This window comes from Leptosomus discolor, chromosome 7, assembly GCF_034619465.1.
Source record: "Leptosomus discolor isolate bLepDis1 chromosome 7, bLepDis1.hap2, whole genome shotgun sequence".
NCBI classification, from domain to species: Eukaryota; Metazoa; Chordata; class Aves; order Leptosomiformes; family Leptosomidae; genus Leptosomus; species Leptosomus discolor.
In genome coordinates, this window is record NC_141397.1 from 36,389,666 (window position 1) to 36,408,170 (window position 18,505).

The following is an 18,505-nucleotide window of genomic DNA, read 5'->3' on the forward strand; positions in this document are numbered from 1 at the left end:
CAACTGCAGGGCAACAGGACCATCCCCCAGGCTGCAGCACGTTCCTGGCCCAGTAGTGCCCAGGACTGCAATGATGGTGCCTGCATAGCATAAGTTTAACCCAGAAAACCTGGTTCAGTAATGTTGTAGCTAGCGCTTATGCTGCTAGATGACCTACCTGAAAGCTGGTCAAACAATTTTCACTGCCAGCAAGCAAGGAAAGTAGTATACAGCTAGGATATATGCTTTCTTCACCCTTGAACTTGTGGCAAAGGTTTCTAGGTTGGGAAGGAAAAGCAGTGTTGGATAGTATAATACCAGCATTGAGCCAGTCAGCATCTGGTTGCGGAGCACATTAGCAAAAAATGGACTGATGGTGCACTCTGAATAAATGTCCTTGAGACTACCACACTGGATGTCAGGAGGGAGGCAAATTGGAGCCTAAACTTTATGCAAACTTGCTGCGGTTTTTAAGACAGGGAGCAGACGTGGAACCGGGCACTGCAAACAGAACAGAGTAGGATGGGGCAGCGCAGAGCAAGCTGGAGCCGCTTGAGCAGAGCACAACAATGAAATCCACTTCCCGCCCGCCTTCGTTTAGTAAGTAACTATTTCCTCAGGGTTATCACAGGATAGATCTTGTTTTAATTGCGAAACGAATTGTTTCAAGTCATTAGAAACATGGATGGCAAGTGTCATCTCCATGGCAACACACCACATCCCCAGAAACGTGCTCACAGGACACCAGAATGGGGTGGAGGGCAGGCTTTCCTTCCACGGGTGACTCCTCCAGCATCACTGCCGGTACCTCAGCTTTGTGCTGATGATAGCCATAACATTCAGAAATGAAATACCTAGTGAACAAATGCAATACATGGAACAGTCCATAAAACAGCAGAATTACACAACGGAATCTGGATAGTAGTGACTCAGAGACCGCGTAGCAATTTTACAATGGGAAACTGCATCAGAAAAAGGCTATCTTTCTAAGACCTATTAATGGCAGTGCCATATGAGATGCAGGAGGAAATTCTTCCAATGTAGTTAGTGCCATAAGGCCTTAGCTGGACTGCTGTGTCCAGCCTGGGGCACCACTTTTTAAGGAACATGTAAAAATACCATAGAGAGTCCTAAGGAAAAATTATGAGGACGGCTGAAGAGTTGGAGAATGTGATTTACAAGGAAAGCTCAAAAGAAAGGGACTGGTATGGTCTGGCAAAGGGACAGCCTGGAGACATCACAGCAGCAGTCTTACAAGTTTTAAGTTCTTTTATAAAGAAGATGGCAACCAGCTGTGCTGCAAGTCCCCCAAGGACAGCAGATGTGGTTGGCTTGCTTTGCAGCAGAGAAGGTTTAGACTAGATGTCAAGGAACCTCACCAGGCAGAGACAGTGAAGGCGGGCTATGCAGGGAGAGTGCGTGTCCACGTTTCTGGAAGCATTGCAGTGCAGAGTACTCAAGCATTCCTCACAGCTGGCTAGTGAGCACCTGATCCTGCTCCAGCCTGAAAACAGGGCAAATGCTAGGCTCAGAGACCTCACGAGGCCTCCTGCCAGCCCTAATTCGGTGACTGTAGAAAGCCCTCTGCAAATCTGCCTGCTGCCTCTTTGTCCAGATACCGCTATATCCTTGAAGACAATGGGTAAAACTGAACACACCCATGCTTGTCATGACCAGCCCAGCCATTCCAACTGCATCCCAAACCACGGACTCTCAGATCTTCCACATGTCCTTCTGACTCCACTCCTTTTGGCCAGAAACCTCCTTTCCCACAGCATGTCTTGGTGTCTCCTGTCCTCCAGAAATTGCCCTCGATTCTGCAGATCCTCCCAGTTATCAATTTCCCTTCCATCTTCTGGACACTCACTGTACAATGGTTTAACACAACTGGCTACAACTTGTTCCTGCCTTCATGCTGAATAAGCTTCTGAGTTCTTAATTTCGTGAAAACAGGTATGACTAAAGCCTTTAATCACTGATCTTTGGTTAAATCTTGTGATCCACTTTCCAAATTTATCCACCTAAACTTGTCAACAGGTTTTTGTAGGGCTGAGATCATCTAATCTTCCTTTGTATTTGGTGCAAAAAAGGCCAACAGGGCCCAACCTAAGTATCCTCCTCTTCATTATCGCCAAGGAATACCACCTGGCCGACAGAACACCTTGACAAAGATACTCCAAATATGGGTTTGCTGAGAAGCAGCTCTGAACATACCTTTAAGAGCAGCTACAAGTGGTGTATAAATACATAAAGTGAAAAGAGATTTAAAAGATGTAAAGCCTATGCTAAGCCAAGCAAGGAAGTGGTTAACTTGGGGTTCATTACAACAATTGTATAAATAGATGGCACAGGAAGCCTGGGGCCCTCAGAAGGAAGAGGAAGTGTTTTCCTTTCCTGAGCCAAGGCACAAGGAGGAACTAGGAAACTGGTCATCTGGTTATATTGCTTAAGGCCAATCTTTTCTAACCAGAGTGCCTTAAAACAGGTATTTAAACCCATATATAGGCATTTCAGTAACAGTCAATACGTTTTCAAAGTTATAAAATTCTTGCAATACCCACCAGCTTAAATGGAAGCTGAAAATCAGGTCATTTCTACTTTGGTGCGAAAGGCTGGCAGGAACTTTTTTCCTTTTAGATTTGAGGAAAAAAAAAAGTCTTAGGCTTTCTGGTTTGGAAAAAAATTGTCTTCAAGACTGTCTGTTAGCTAGGAAGTCTAGGTGGCATTTTTAAATTTACTTTTGGCTCTCATATAGGCAAGTTTTTATATTTCACTAAAGAGCTGAACCTAAGAGCTAAGAAATTCCCAGTAAATTATTTTTTAAAGCATTTTAAAACAACCTGGTTGTGTTTCAATTTTGTTTTGTTAGAAAACAAAATTCTTATTTTTAGATCAAATCTTGTGCTAAGAAATTTCAGGAGCATTTCACAGGAATGGGATCAGAGACAGGAATCACAGCTGGGAGAAACAGCTACTTCCCAAAATACAAGCCACCCAGAAATGTACTCTTAATTTGAATGCAACACCTGGGGCTGGGAAGAAATGGGGCTGACTAGGAGCATGAAGGGAGAGGAGCAAGCACATGGCTAAGGAAAAGGGGGATCTCATGACACGGAGGTTCTGTAAAGGAATGGACTTTAACAAGTGGTGGGAACTTGCAAGCTGGCGCGGGAGTTCAGATGCTCAAGGAGAAGGTCTCCGGCAGATGAACTGAGCATGAGAGAAGAGGCAAGGGGAGGAATCCAGGGAACCTGGGAAGAGGATGCCGGCAGGTGGCAGGAGCTGCACCTCCTCACATGGGAAAAATCATACAAATTTCTGGGAGAATGGCACAGTGTAAGTGCAGCTGTAAATTACGTAACTCAGATAACATTGGAGAGAACGGAAGGTGAATAGTCCCTGTCTCCTCTGAGATGAGAGATGATGAAGGCTTTCTTGTCTCATTCTGTATGCGGTTTGGTCCTGATGCTCAAGTTTGTTCATGTCACTTCTCAGTGACATGGACAGTGGCTTTTTACATTTAAGACTTTGAGTGCAAATCATGGAAATCAGAGTTCTGGGAAAGAGGGCTTCAGAATTTCTGAAAGAGATTATTCATGGAAGGAAACAAGAAATTGCAATTTAACAACAACTAAGTATGTGTTACTTTTAGCTTGTGTTGCTGTCTGAAAATCAGACATCCAAACAGCAAAAAAAAATCTAAGTTAAAAGAGGAAAAAATAAAGAAAATTACTGCGTTGTCAATCCTATAAAATTCCCTCTGTTGCTCAAATGCAACTGAAGGATACCATTATATACTGCCTCGACCACAAGCTCCATTTCTTTAAGCGTAATACTGACTCAAGAGACATTGTATATGAATTACTAGCACTGTGTCACAATTCCTTTCTTACTATACGTATTAAAAAAAAAAAAAGAGAACACTAAATGATTTTCACTCTCTTTCACACTAGAGTGCACAGAACATTTGTTAAAGTTCGGCACCTATTTCTTTGCTTGCCTGCAATATGTGCATGAAATATGAATCCTATTGTGCTAGCTGGAAACAAGTCAATCAGGTGCAAATAAGCATTCTTGCCTCCATTGCTAACTAGGCAGTAGGACACATCATGACTTCACTTTCAAATTGGCTGGTGCAGTGCAAATCCAGATTAAAACCTGAACTCCCTCCTGATCCAATTTTGGCCAAAATGGTCAACTCCCTTTTTTGTATCCACAATGTCATGGAAAAGACCTGGGAAGCAGAATGCAATTTGCTCATGCCCCGTTTTGAATGCTTAATACATTCTATGTGTGGAATGTGAGCCCAGTTTGAATTAACCTTAAAAAGATCCTGATTGTCATATCTGCCACTTCTGGTCTCTTCTGGCCCTGCAAGAGTTTTCCTCTGTGTGATCCCACTCAAGCTTCGTTCTGGCAGCCCAAAGATTGGTCATGTTCATGGGTAGGGAGTGCTCCCATGGCAGAGCTGGGACACTTGCAAATTAAAAGAGTCTGTTGAAGTGAAAGAAAATTGAAAGGAGTTTTCAGTAGAGTATAGCTGGCTGCCAAATTTTTATCTCAAGTTCCTTGTTAAAATTCTACATCCTGAAGAAAAACATATTAGAAGTTCTGGAACGTGAAGGACCTATAGAACCAGCATTCTACCACAAGATGAAGATATAGGTCATAAAAATAATGCGCTCAGATCCTACTTGAGGACTCCATTCCACTCTCCTCCAGCACTCACTCAAAAGTATATTAATTGCCAAACATCTAATTAATATAGTTAGATACAAGCTAGTAAGATCACCAAGCAATTGTAGGCAGCATTGACAGCCTGTACTTGAGGTAGTCCTTCACACTAAATAAAACATTCAAACTCTAGCCATCAAAAAAGATTTTGGCAACAAAGCATATTACGATCCAACTCAGCAACAAGAGAAACCTCCTGAGCAACCAACCCTTTCAGCATTTCTCTGTGTTATAATAAATAAGATTTACATCAACAACAAGCAAACAACAGTACAGTTCCATGACAGAACATGAGGGAGTGGTGTTAAATTTAGCTACAGGGTGCAAGTCAGATGAGTTGGTGATGAATGAGCAAGGACTGCAGATCCGTGGGGATCTGATGCAATTTTTTTAGCACTTCTTTAGTGTGTGGGTAGAATTTAAATAAAAGTTTTGGAGTACGCTACTTCTAACAACTTTTGTAATTTTATCACGAGTCTTGTGCTTTTTGGTTTTCCACTGAAATGCTTCAGCACTTGAAGGCAAATGAAAATTTCCATTTTCATTTCTTCATAAAGTATTTTGCTCTAGTGATTACCAAGACAAGCTGGAAGACACAGGTTCTCAAGAGCTAGCAAGGTTACCAAGGCAGCAAGTGAAACATAGTCATCATTTCTGAAGGCAGTTTACAAAGGTCATCGTTCTGATTTTGTCAGCACTCAATGCTGACAGTAACTGAGCTGGGAAACTATTGCAGGTCACTGATACTTGTTTCTCAGTGAAAATTCCCAAGCACCCTTCAGCTTTTCACTCTATAGAAGGCGATAAATATATCCCCAGGCAAAAGTGTGGGGGGTCTAAAGTCCTACAAGAAAGAACTTTTCCGTGAGACAGGTGAAGGCGTGCCTACACTGGCTCTGCCTGCACAGCAGGGCAGGACCCATCAGCTCAGATCAGTCCTACACTACATTTCTGGGGGGTTCCTCTAATGTGCACAGGCAGACAGTGGAGGATCCATAATCAGCTGTCTGCTTTCCCTATTGTCTTCTGTGTTGAATGAATCTCAGTTTCAACAGACACCAAGCACTAAATACCAGCAGAAAAGAGAAAATGTAAGATTAAAGAAGTTACACTTACTGAAGATACACTGCTGAAGCAAAGCAATGCAGGCAGGAGGTGCACATTAAACAGCTGCATTCACCATATTACACTGCATAACTTTCTGGGATTGCATAATTAAAAACCATAAGCAATACACAGATAAGGGTGAGCATCTTCGTGTTAGAATTTCCTGTCTTCAGCCTGCAAAATTTTGCAGGCTTTAAACTACAGTAACTGTTTTCTATTTTTGTGACACTAAGGGTGACCACTCACCCTTTCTTTCAAGGGACTGTCCCTTATTTCATTCGTTTACTGCATGAGCAAGACAGACACTTACTCAATTAAAAGTAAGCACTAAGCCATACCTGCTAATTGAACAGATAGAAAATCCAGCCTGAAGAAGCACCATCATTTAACAAAACTAACCACAAAACTAAAACCAAACAAAAACCATTCTTCAAACCCTCCCCTTTCATATTCTCCCCTGAACTGCACCTCTGGAATAAAAATAGCGGATGTGGCATTACAAATTTTTTGTTAAACTTTGCTCCCTAAAACTGAACCCAACCCAAGGTTTCTGGTTTTGCATGTAGAGGGATGTGGCCTACAACGAAGACAAACTTCTGGAAAGGCTGCCTAGTACCTCTGTGAACAACTATGCTTGCTGCATGTGGGTTCTATCATGTTCAATCACAAAGAATACTTTATACTAAGACTTTTAAACAACACAGGTCACTACATCCCTGTGAAGTTTTGGGGAATGAGGTCCAATACAAACATATCTGGAAATTTTAATTCAGCCTGCTGCAGAGCAACTCCAGCCTGTAGAGAGCTTTGCTACACTCTGCCCATGGTGTTGGCTGAACCCAGCAATGCTGCATGTTATCTTTTAAAACACTGGAAAATGAGAGTTTTAGAGCCCTGGGATGGAACAGAAAGGAAATTACTTAGTCTTTCAGAGGAGAACTGAGATGGAAAACTGTCAGAAGTTACGAATTGAAGACAAAAGAAGTCAGACAGAGGGGCAAAGATCTGGGAGCAGTCGAAATCTGCACTGTGACTTCATTCTCTCAGAGGGACTCTGAAATGACTGAGTCTGAGCTATCTTTGCTAAAGCCTGTTTCGTTTCCCTAAACCATTTTGTCATTTGAAAGCAAGTCCTGTATGCTTTGCACTTACGCAGCATCTGAAAACTAAAGGATTCTAAATTCCTTTTAAATAGCTTCAACCACCAAATGGTAAATTTGAAAAGTATTGGTGGAGCAGACCTCATTTACCTAAAACAAGCACAACCAGGACAATACTTTAAATTGAACATGTTGTTGTTTAAAGGTGATTGTATCTTTATATTTTATACTTATATCACCAATATATGTAGGGTCTATTGGTCCCATTCCCTAAGGCTGTGGAGCGGATTGAGTGAGCAAGACCTAACTGGAGCCTAAGTATGACTTGTGACCTGCCAGATGAGTTACATCTCTGCATGGGGGACGCAGTCTGCAATGATACATCTCAGCAGCAAATCAAGATGCATCTCTGAAGAAGAAAGGGCATCACCCTTTCAGTAACAAGGGCAGAATGGTGCTATTTGCCATATGACTCATTGTAAACAAATTCAATAGTTTTTCAAGAGTTTTCCAAGAGTTTTCCAAGACTCGTTTCTATCTTAAAGTATCAGGACAAAAAGCGTCATTTAGCACCAACAATATATTAGCTTCTCTTTCTTTGAAAAAACAGCTCAAGACTTGCGTGAAAATGTGTACTTTTCTCTGTGATCCATCATGCCTCAAAGCATTTGCATGATCACAGAAGCAAAAAAACCATGGTTCTTCATTACCACAGAGCTGAAAGGGAAATAATTTGTTGTCTCCTTGAATACTTTAAATTCAGTTATGAAGCTTCATCAGAGGTCTTTGGAAATATAAAATGTATAAAGGATAAGACAATCACATGGTTTAAATGCTATGTGACTGATAATATTAAAACTAACCATCAAATTACTGAAAAATGAGAATAGTTTCTTGTTGATAATGTTGATTGTGTAAGTTTTCAATTATTTTTCCTCATCTGACAGAAGAGATTTAGAATTTCAGGAAAATTTTCCTTTTGCTGGTCCTGAAGATACTGAGATGTGTTCCCCCAGGGTGCTCATCTCAATTAGGGTTATACATTTGGCCTCTCAAGCACAGATGGTAGCTAGTTTAAAAAGTCTATTAAAAAACCCTACAACAAACCTTCTTATAATTCTGAGTGCAGGAGCAGAGGTTACTACTCCTTCCTTTAAAACATGCCCACAGAAACCGTTGATTTGGGATGGAAATTTCTGCAGTGGGGTGAGGGGACAGCAAGAACTTCCTAAAGTATATTTGCTGCTGAGGCTCCCACCACCTCCCAGCTGCTCGTTCCTGTCCCCCAGCCAAAGTCTCTGCCCCACTTTTGTGCCAAGAGCAAACTTGATCGTTTGTGCACTCGAGCGCTCGTAGCAGGAACTGAAAGATCTAGTGGGGTAGGAAGAAGCTGCTGGGTATGTGGTTGTGGGTGGCAAAAGCCTTTCAAAAGGATAATACAGTGAAACAATTATTCTTATAAAACAATAATTGTTAAACTGGTTACTGTTTAAGAGCCCTAATCTTTATCTTCTGAATCTTAAAATATTTTGCAGTGCCTGGAAGTTGCTTTTGTACATTGTGAGGATTCCCTATTTGCAATTATCAATTGTTTAAGAGTGATGAAGGCTTTATGACATAACACATTTATTGGTGGGCAAACTGTAAGAGAAATTGATGACGCTCTTCGGCATGTCACTCTTTGGAGTGAAATCTTATCTGAAAGCACATCTGGTAAAAGAGATTTCACTTCATGGCATACATTAGCTTTCAAATATCTAAATTCATTTTTTGAAGCTTGAAAAACAGAATAATAATATCGCTTTAACTGATTTATGCCATGTTCTCTGAAGGTTTTTTTTATATATATATTTTCAGGAAACTGGAAACATTCTGGAAGGGTTCAAACCAGACAAAAGCTGGATATGGTTTGTTTGTATGAAGAATTTTGTATACTGAGAGATTCAGTAGCAGGAATGTGGTGCATGTTTCAGGAAATATCTGGTTCTCTTATTAAATGCTGCTTCTTTCAGTTTTTCAAAAGCTGTGAAATGCATTATGTTTATTCCTACCTCAGATGCAACAGCAGAAAAAACATTTTCCTTGTATAAATGGATTTGGATAGTTTGCAGAAACATGAAGTACATGGATTTTGCTAAGCCCTGACTGCAAATTATTTTCAGTCCTACATGTAAAGACTGTAAAGAGTTTTTCAAACTGATTTAAATCAACATTAAAATATACTGAAAAATATTAAAATTGGAATAGCTACCATTTTCAGTAACAAAATTAAGCTTAATATAATCTAATTGCATATTTGGGCTTACCAGAAATGTTTCCCTAACCATATTTTGAGACATTGCTCCTAAGTATTATCTGGTTGTCCACTTTTCCATTGTTTCTATCCAAGAAAAGTAATCACCCTTAATTATATCTCAGCCCTCCAGTGCCAACAGAGTACCACAAGCACAGCAAGTTTTCTGTGGTGGTAACTAACTTGGGTGAAATCAATTCCATTCTCAGCATTAACTTTTCTTGAAATTTACTGTTATAAAATCCCACTTTCCCACAAAGGCTCTGCAACTCTGTGCACTGATGAGCTCCTGACTCTTCAATGGGGTCCCCAACTCCAAAGCTTTGCTGAGACCACTCAGTTTCACCTTAAGACTGTTCTGCACCTCCTGGCTCTTTCTTATTCCCTTAGCGACCCCCCTCTCTGCTTCCTCCTGAGATACTCCGTCCAAGCCCCTATGCCCCTCTGTCTTTCATGCAACACCGCTGTCCCTTTCCCTCCCCTGCAGCAGTGCAGGTGCTGATTGTCCCCCTGTAACTCCCAGGGACACTGGCATGCACTAGCCCAAATAAACACACCCCACCCGCAGGTGCACGCCCACCTGGAGGGGGTGGCTGTCCAGCCGGTGTGTCCCAGCCCACCAAGCACCCTCCTTGGTGGGACATTTGGTCTCCTCCTGCCTTTCAACATGGAGGCCAACAATGCCTGATGCCTCTTGGCTGCAAGCAGACCATGGATGTCTTACAGTCTCCATGCAGCCTGCAAGTGGTATTTTGGGCAAGCCTGTGCCTGCCCTGTACTCACTGGAGACCATGAGGTTTTAACATCAATTTGAGCGAATACAAAATGCTTACACAGATGTCTGACAAAAGCTGTAAGTGGCTGCAACATTGTGAATGGGCGAACATCACCCAAAAGATTTTGCTTTGCGTTATCACTCACTGAAAACAGCTCAAGCACAATTTCCTAGTAGAAAGGTTTTGATCAGATATAGACAGACCAGCAAAATCCAAGGCAAATCACAAAATCCTTACTACAGAAAACCTTTTCTTGGCCACATATGTCAGAACACACAGCAAATTGGGATTTCAGTGCAGTTATCAAAGAGAAAAACAAAAACTTTGCATCTCTCTGCAAAGGGCTCATAAAGGACTTGGTACTGCATGTGCTGCAGCCAGACACTGCCTCTGATGTTGGTGACAACAGCAGTGACACCATGAATGCAGGAACTGACCTATACTCATGCTTTTATCAGATCATGCTGGCAGGATGGGCAGCCTTATGTCTGCACTCTGAGAGCAGGTTAGGATGCCGGATGAAGCTTTTATGCTGAGCTCCACCCTGGAGGACTCATAAACAGAAGCCAGAACAAATTCTGCCTAGAGGCAGAGACAATCCTGCCGACAGGCTGACAGGAACAGGCAGCCCTCTCATTGTATGTTTTGCCTGTCCCAGAGCAGAGGATTTTGGTCATTCTGGTGTGTTTAGCAGACAGAATACAAATCTACGTTTCCCCCAAAATACATTTCTAGAAGTGTGCTGGAGAGGGAGGGTTTCAGCAGGAAACCCTATACACAGTATTTATCGACTCTCCTACCTTCTAGGAGCCAGTGCTGCAAGTACACTGGTAACCTGCAGCTTCAGTGTCAGTTGATTAACAGTGAGTCACAGCTGCTGGCTTGCTTTCTAACTGCTCACATAGCGCCATTTGTTTCCTGTTGCACACAGCCTCACATCAGACTAGAAAAAATTACCAGAAAAAAAAAAAAAAAAAAGGTAGACAATCACCCAGTGTAAAACAGTGCTGCCAGGGCATCTATGATTTTCACTCAAGTCAGCAAAACCTACAAGCAAATAGGGTCAGGCCCTCCCTTTGCAACAAGTAGTAAGTATAAGTAAGTAATTTTTAAAAAGCCCTTGCAGCAAAGATGAATTTCAGCATTAATGCAAGCAGTGCTAACGCTCACAGAAATGATGATCTGGCACTAGAACTGCAAACTGAATGTCTCCCACATTTACCCACGGAGCAGAGCACAGGAAGATGCACACACACCGCTGCTTTCTATCAAGGAGCCAGGCAGCAAAGACAGCCTGGGAAGGTGAAGTGGAAGGAAAAAGACAGGCAGTAACTTTAAAAATACTAGTGTTTTCCATACTGTAATACAGTCTCTTACGTAGCGTGAGAAGGCATCAGCTTTTTGCAATTCCTTCTCACAAGGTAATCCACGGAAACTGCCAAACTCTGGAGCTGGTCAAGCAGTTTAGCTCAAAGAAAAAAAAAAAAAAAAAAAAAAAAAAAAGAAGTTTATTTAAAAAAATGAAGGAGGTTGGAGCATGCAGTATGCAAGGCATGGTCTTCATTCAACCCCCCTCTCCCCCATTAATTTAAAAAAAAAAAAAAAAAAGGTGAAAAGTTCAAAATTGCTTATCTGGACTTTTTCAAAAGGATGATCCAGTTTTTCCTTCTGAAGTAACATTTTTCTTCAACATCCTGGCAGCACTGTGGTAACTTCTGAAAAGCTCAAAATGAAAATTAAGCATTTCACCTGAAGGCATTTTTTTTTAATTTTCCGGTTTGCTTGAAAATGTAAAGTGGTTCCTACTCCTGCTCAAGCCAAGCTCTATTTCTGCCCTCTCCTGCAGGGCAGTCAAAAGATACAAACACCATTCAAGGCATTGTGGGTGGCTGGAGCCTTGATCTTTGGCAGCCCACAACATTTCAAAGTAAATACACAACGTGAAGCAACAGCTGAGCTAGTGGCATGAATGGAGAACAGACTTAAGGGTAATATAAGGAAAAAAACCCCAGGTGGTCAAGAAAGAAGGAAAGAGCACCCTTGCCACAAGGAAGTAGCAGTGGTCAGGCAAGGCCTGAGCCCTGAGGTGATGGACCAATGTGCCTGGTTCAAGTCCTGGGTCGCAGAATTGGAAGATCACATGACTGAGCTAAAGCATCAGGCCATGCCCACAGGAAAGCACTGGGAGGCTGTGCCTTCCTCAGACTCAGAGGCCAGACTGTGCTGCACAGTGCAGGAGGATACAGTGCACAATTATAAAATCTGTCCCTGGCACTGAGCTACCAAAAGCCTGCTCTGCAGATGCCCCAGTTTCTCAAGGAGACTCAACCTTTAGCAAAAAGCTAAAGCTGCTCCCATAACTACTAGGTTGACTCTCTCTCAGTGGCTTTTACTTAGTGCATCTTTGGTGATAGCCCCGTTTGTGCAATGTTGACATCTGTCCATCAGGATATCTCCCACCAGCCTTCACACAGAGTGGCTTCAGGTAAGTACTTGATCCTGCAAACAACCTACGAAGTGTTATCTGATAGACTGTAAGCATAAACTAAGATGCAATCTAGCTGCCACTGAGAAATGACCGATTGTGCTGCAGCTAGATTGCCGCACAGCCAACAGATAACACAAACCATGAACTCCTATTTGAGATGAACCACAAATCTAGAGAGATCAAACTCCACAGGGTTTTAGCGATGGCACCACACTACCCTGTACCAATCCATATTCACTGATCAGCCAATGCCAGTGTCATCTTCCATCTCACCACTGCTTTCGAGCATCCTCATGCACAAGGCAGGTTATACTCTTGACAGTGACCTTTTAAAATTGTGATGTATAAAGGCAATACAGTGTAAAGCATTAGGCAAAGGCAGTACCACAGTTTTCCAACAGTAGCTTTTGGCCACAGTGCCTTCTCACGCTGAACAACAGTCAGCTGTAATAGGAATCTCCTTACCTGACTGCCTGCCAAGTCTGGCAGTTTAAGGGGGTTCTCTGGGCTCTTTAAGCAACAGACACAGGACCTGCCAAGGACAGTTTAGCCCGCCCAGATCAGAAACCTGTTTCTTCCCCGCTGACTACAGAGATACAACTCAGCTTTCTATGTGACTGCACATCTAAAATGAGGGGGGATGAATACTGATGTATCACATATGTCCTCTGATCCTGGTAAGGCCAGCAAGGGACAGCTATTTAAAATTATTTTCAGTAACACAACCTTCAGACTGGGACTGAGTTCCCCATTTGTAAAGAGCACTTCCCCTCACTGAGGAGATGATAAGATCACAAGGAATTCAGATTGTGCAGTGATGAGGGTCATATTGATGCCTCAGCTAGTTGTATAAATGAGATGCTTCAAGGGAAAGCATAGGGAAGTTTTATCTTCTGTGAATCTGGATGGCAAGAACTAACCATAGATGCCTGGCTTAGAAAGACAGTTTTAGTGTCTTTAGATTGTCTCGTGTTCAGTTTGATCTTGTGATTCCCAGGGACGCCTTTGCTGCTCTGCCTCTCTTAGCGCAAACATGATTACACTCAGCTAGTCCCCAAACTTTCAACAACTCCATACTAATTATGCCTCACCATTTGAGAACAGGAAAATCGTATTTGTTTTTACAGAGAAGAAAGTTGAGGACCCCAGCTGTGACTTGCCCGACAGGCAGGCAGCAGCTAAGCTAGCCCTGGGGCTGTTGATTTCCAGCCTCATGCCCTTGCTTCTGGATCTCTGTGTAACTGGTTTTTTACTCTCTTCCTGTCTCAGCTTCCCAGTTCTCAGTGTTTTACTACAGTAAGAGCCTGCAGGCTAACAGAGATATCTTGATGTCTAACTGTTCTCGGCCTAAGGACAAAGATCTATACTCGCTGTTACAGACTCTGTGTTTCAAGGGGTTTCTTTTACTCCTCCTCCCCTTCCTTAAATATGTTTTCATCAGCAGGATGCAAGTTTGATTCATCCAAGCCATAGATTTCTTTGCCTATATTTTGAAGTCTCAAGTAATGGAAGAAGAAAATTCATCAGTCCCAGAAAAGAAAAGAAAGAATTTCTATTTACGTTTAAAGAAAACACAGCCTAGTATGTTTGGGGGGGATACCAGTTTGATTCCCGGTAAGGCAAGCAAGAGGGATTCCTGACTATGCTAACTGCTGTTAGAGCTGCTGCAGATGCAGAAGCCTAATGGCAAGTCACATAGCATGCCACAAAATGCTGGAAGGACATATGCAAATATTTTTTTCTTCTGATTGAATGCAAAATTGTGCACCTCTGAACACAAAAATATGCACCTCCCTTTTTGCCACCTGTACTTGAAGAGTTAATTTAACCATGCAAAAAATTACACTGAGTATCATTCCACTAATGCAAGACCAGGCTCTAATTAAAAAAAGAAAAATTAAATCTACTCTCCAAGGCTCAAAAAAACGTGAGGCAACTTGCAGCTTCAAAGGTGAAAAAACTCCACAGAGCGGTAGAGGGAGAGCTGTCATGTCACAAGTGCTGTATATGTAGCTGTGATATTACACATCTTCTGAACCTGCTGTCATCATGAAAAATGCCTGACAGACAACAGCCCAGATCTGGGCAGGAAGACAACTTTGTTAGCTTCAGGAAGGAGCACTGTGCAGGCAAAAAAAGGTCACATTGCACGATCAGGGCCCATATTAGTAACTAATACAGGCTAATCTCAGGATTTAGTATTGAATCTTTCCTATGTTTGATTTTGGTTTTTTTATAAACCCAGAAATAAGAAGCATCTACTGGTTGCTGTAGTAATTTAACAGCTGTTCTAATCCCATAGGATTAGTAGACTCTTTCCTTTTTAATGGTATATTTTAAAATGTCAAACCTCCTTCCAATTCAACAGTTTTTATGTCCTTGCACAGGAGAGCTATTCTTTTAAAAAATCCGATCTTTTAATACACATGAAGTAGTTTTTGTTTTATCCAAAAGTCAACAGACAAGCAACCAAAAAAAGTCTGGCCCAGCTGGAACAATGTACCAAGAACAGCTGCCAGTAACATGAGACCATTTTGCTCTGAGCCTCAATTACAACTCTCACTGTGTCTGTCTCTTGCCAGAAGCAGCTAGCCCCCTTCTTCTGCCTTTCCCACAGAACTGGAATAAAGCAGCACAAAACAGGAGGTGTTGCGTCTTCAAAACATGAGTTAACAACACACTTTATTTAGCCTACTCCTGATATTCAACCTACAGCTCCCGGCAACCTAGCATACAAAGGTATTCCTCCACAGTGCCTCTGCATCCCACAACATATAAACAAGAGAAATCCTTCACAATCACAACACGGATCCCAAGAGAATCTTACAAATTGGTTTGGGCGTACTTCTAGTAGATCATATTTCCTTAACAGATCTAGTAGACTTCAGAAGGTTTCATTAAGAAATTTCCCATCGAGTCCTAATAACACTATCTGGATCCAGCAGTAGTCCAGTAATCCCTCCACACAGAGGATGAGGACATACTTAATAATACACTGCAGAATTCTCGACAGAGAACTAGAAGGTAAGGAGATGAAGGTGTGTGTGGTGGGGAAAGTCTGAGCTGACTGACTTCAGTCACACCTTCTGCTTGTTCATAAACCTTGAACCAGCCTGAGAGCTGCCCATTGCTACAGCAGAGAGAAATACTGATTTCTTATGGCTGCAGTGCTCTGATCTGTGGACAAATGGAATAGTTGTACATGAAAACATGCCCTTTGTCATGGCAGAAACAATTACAGATCCAGTACAAGCTGGAAAACATAACTTGCATCTTCCTGGGTTGTAATGTACAGAACTACATGTCAAATCTGCACCGTATCCTAGCTGGCAGATCCTGGGAGCAGCCTGCAGATCAGCACTCTGCAGATCAGCACTCTGTGGAGACCTGCCTGCCCACAGGCACATTGCTCTGAATTCTGATTTCAAATGCTCTTGTAACTTGTGGCATCTGTGCCCTTCCAGAAAACGCTGCAGGCCAGGCTGCACGTTCAGTGTCACTCACAGGACATGCCAGCAGGTGAGGTATGAGGAGGGGACTAGGTCTTGCCAAGGGTGCTAAGGCCCATCCAGGGCATGTAAGGGCAAAGTGTGGGGTTGTATAGCTGCCTTTGCAGGCAACCTCTGGCCTTTCTTTCTTCCTCTCCCTCAGGTGAAAAGCCAACATATGATCATTTCTGTGCTTGTTTTATAAAAGACAAAGCAGTTGCCAAACTCACACCCAAAACCCATTCAAGAATTAGAGTTCCACAAATTCCCTTCCTCATCACAGTGCCAGTGCAAAGAGCAAGGACATCATTAGCAGCACCAGGCTCGCATCCTGGCTCTGCCACAGAGCTGCTGTGGGATTTGGACAGCTGTACCCATTGCCTGGGCCTCAGGTCTCCCCAACACTCTCCCTGCCTGGGATGCTTCACTTCTGAGCTCTCTGGCAGGTGCTCTAGGTACTGTAAATGATGATAAACACCGTACCACCTTCTGAACACCTGTCTTACCATCACAACAGATCATCTCACCAGCACAATGTACCAAAACACGTTATTTAGGGCAATAAGGCTGAGATATATCAGGTGATGGGGAGAAAATCAAGTATTACTACAAACAGCCTGTAGCATACTGTGTTGAGCCAGATCAGCATGACAGGATATTCATTCTAGGTGAGTTCTGGCCCCACACTAGCAGCGTGCAGAGCCTGCACAGGTTCCTCCGCATGGTGTTGCCTGGTGCTCTGCGAAGATGGATTATCTTTGGTGACGTGCCATAGTAACACATATGGACCCAGGTCAAGTCTGGCATAGTGTCCTGCTGCCAGTTCCTCGTCAGAAAAAGAAGTGTGGTGGCAAGCGAGGCAGAGGTATAGCAATGGCTCTGGGGAAGCAAGCTGTAGCTGGTGAGGCCAACTGGGACACCACACTGATGCTGGTGGCTGGCCCTGGACACACGCTGGGCACACAGTCCTCTGGAGCACAGTGCCAACAGCCTGGAATTGGCCTTGGTGGCAATACAGCTGTGTTTGTGCAGAGCTGCATCTGAGTGACACTCCTAAGAACAGCCCGAGCCTCAGCCACCCGAAAGTGGCTCTTGAGGGAGCCAGGCTGGGTGTGTGCACCCAGGACACACAATCCACAATTCTTATCAACAACCCACAGCTGAAAGTAAGTTGTCAGCACTCAACTGTTCTCACTAACCTGATCCCTTATTGTTTCAGGTATGCTGCCTCTTTGGTGCAGATCCCAAAGAAAAACTGGTGCCCATAAAGCACATCAGGAAATGTATAAGTAACATGGTGCCCATGAGCTGTTTGAGCTGCACATGGAGCTGGTAGAAATCTGTATTTCTAGTGTGGCAAGCTAATTGTCATCTGAAACGGGAAGGAACAAATGTAGACCCACCCTGAATAGCAGGGCAGACTGTAGCACATGGGTAGCATGGGTATTTCCATTTCATTTTACAGGGAATGCCCATGCAGCACTGGCTGTGCTAAGAGAATGGGCAGGCTAAAGCCCCCACTGCCTCCTAGTAAACCCATGCCCACTTCTTGGGGCTGTAAGAAACCATGCCTTCCTCCCAACCCCAAGTCTCATGATCTATATTGAGAAAACAAGGGCTGAGAGGTGGTACAGCAAGGGGAACTAGCTTGTTCAGGATTCTAAAGCAGAATGGGAATAAACAGAAGGTCTGAAATTCCTGCCCCTCATTCTGGTACTTTCTGGATCCTGAGACTACAACTCAATTTACATTATCTGGGTGTAGGTAAATTGTGCTGCCATTTTGGATTGAAAAGATTCATGATGTACTAATAAGAAGCTGGCTTCAGAGGAAAGGGTATTCTATAGGCTGAAGTTCTTGGTTATATAAAACATGGCAGTGCCACTGAACTGAAGGCATGCATATTAAAGTGTCCCAACAGCCATAGCAGAGACTACAATGTCCATAGCAGTGGACTGGAGACTAGCACTGTGCTGGCTGAGGTCATTAGTTTAACTCCTTATATTCTTTTTCTCTTGGTGTTAGAACTACTTTGAAAAAAAAGCAGTAAGCAGTCTTTGCCCCTTTGTGGAACTGAATGGTACACAGCATGGCTTACCTGGACAATTAGCTTATTTTCTTTATCAGGCAGAATTCGGTAGGTATAAACGCAATTCCGGAACCTGGAACAGATCAGAGGAGATATGGTTAGACCATCTCCAGAAGGGAATCACACCGTGGCACCCGTGCCCGCGAGAAAAGGTATTGGAAAATCCCAAGACACATAGATGGCTTCATGCACAAGTGTTTTAAACATTTCTGTGTATTTATTTCCCTGGAATCTGTGAACTAACAAAAGCCTAAAGTGTTCCTGGTCACCGAGACATATTTGCAGAAGTCACTGCAGAAAGTGATATCAGCATCAGCCTCAGAGTGAGTTATCCAACTCTTCTTCTGGCCGGAAAGAAAGAAAACACCAACTGGCTCTAGCTGTCAGTAGAGTGGGTGTATCAGGAAGGAATGAAAAAGCAGAAATCCAAATGACACAGGGCCAAAATCAG

General features: G+C 42.9%; 1 protein-coding gene across 1 annotated transcript in view; it reads right to left on the reverse strand.

The window, feature by feature from the left end:
- INPP5D (inositol polyphosphate-5-phosphatase D) overlaps window positions 1–18,505 on the reverse strand; it is a 53,963-nt gene that overhangs the window by 30,657 nt on the left and 4,801 nt on the right. Inside the window, exon 2 of the mRNA XM_009947394.1 lies at window positions 18,064–18,127. Coding sequence (XP_009945696.1) covers window positions 18,064–18,127 — 64 coding nt within the window. The remainder of the gene's footprint in view (window positions 1–18,063; window positions 18,128–18,505) is intronic.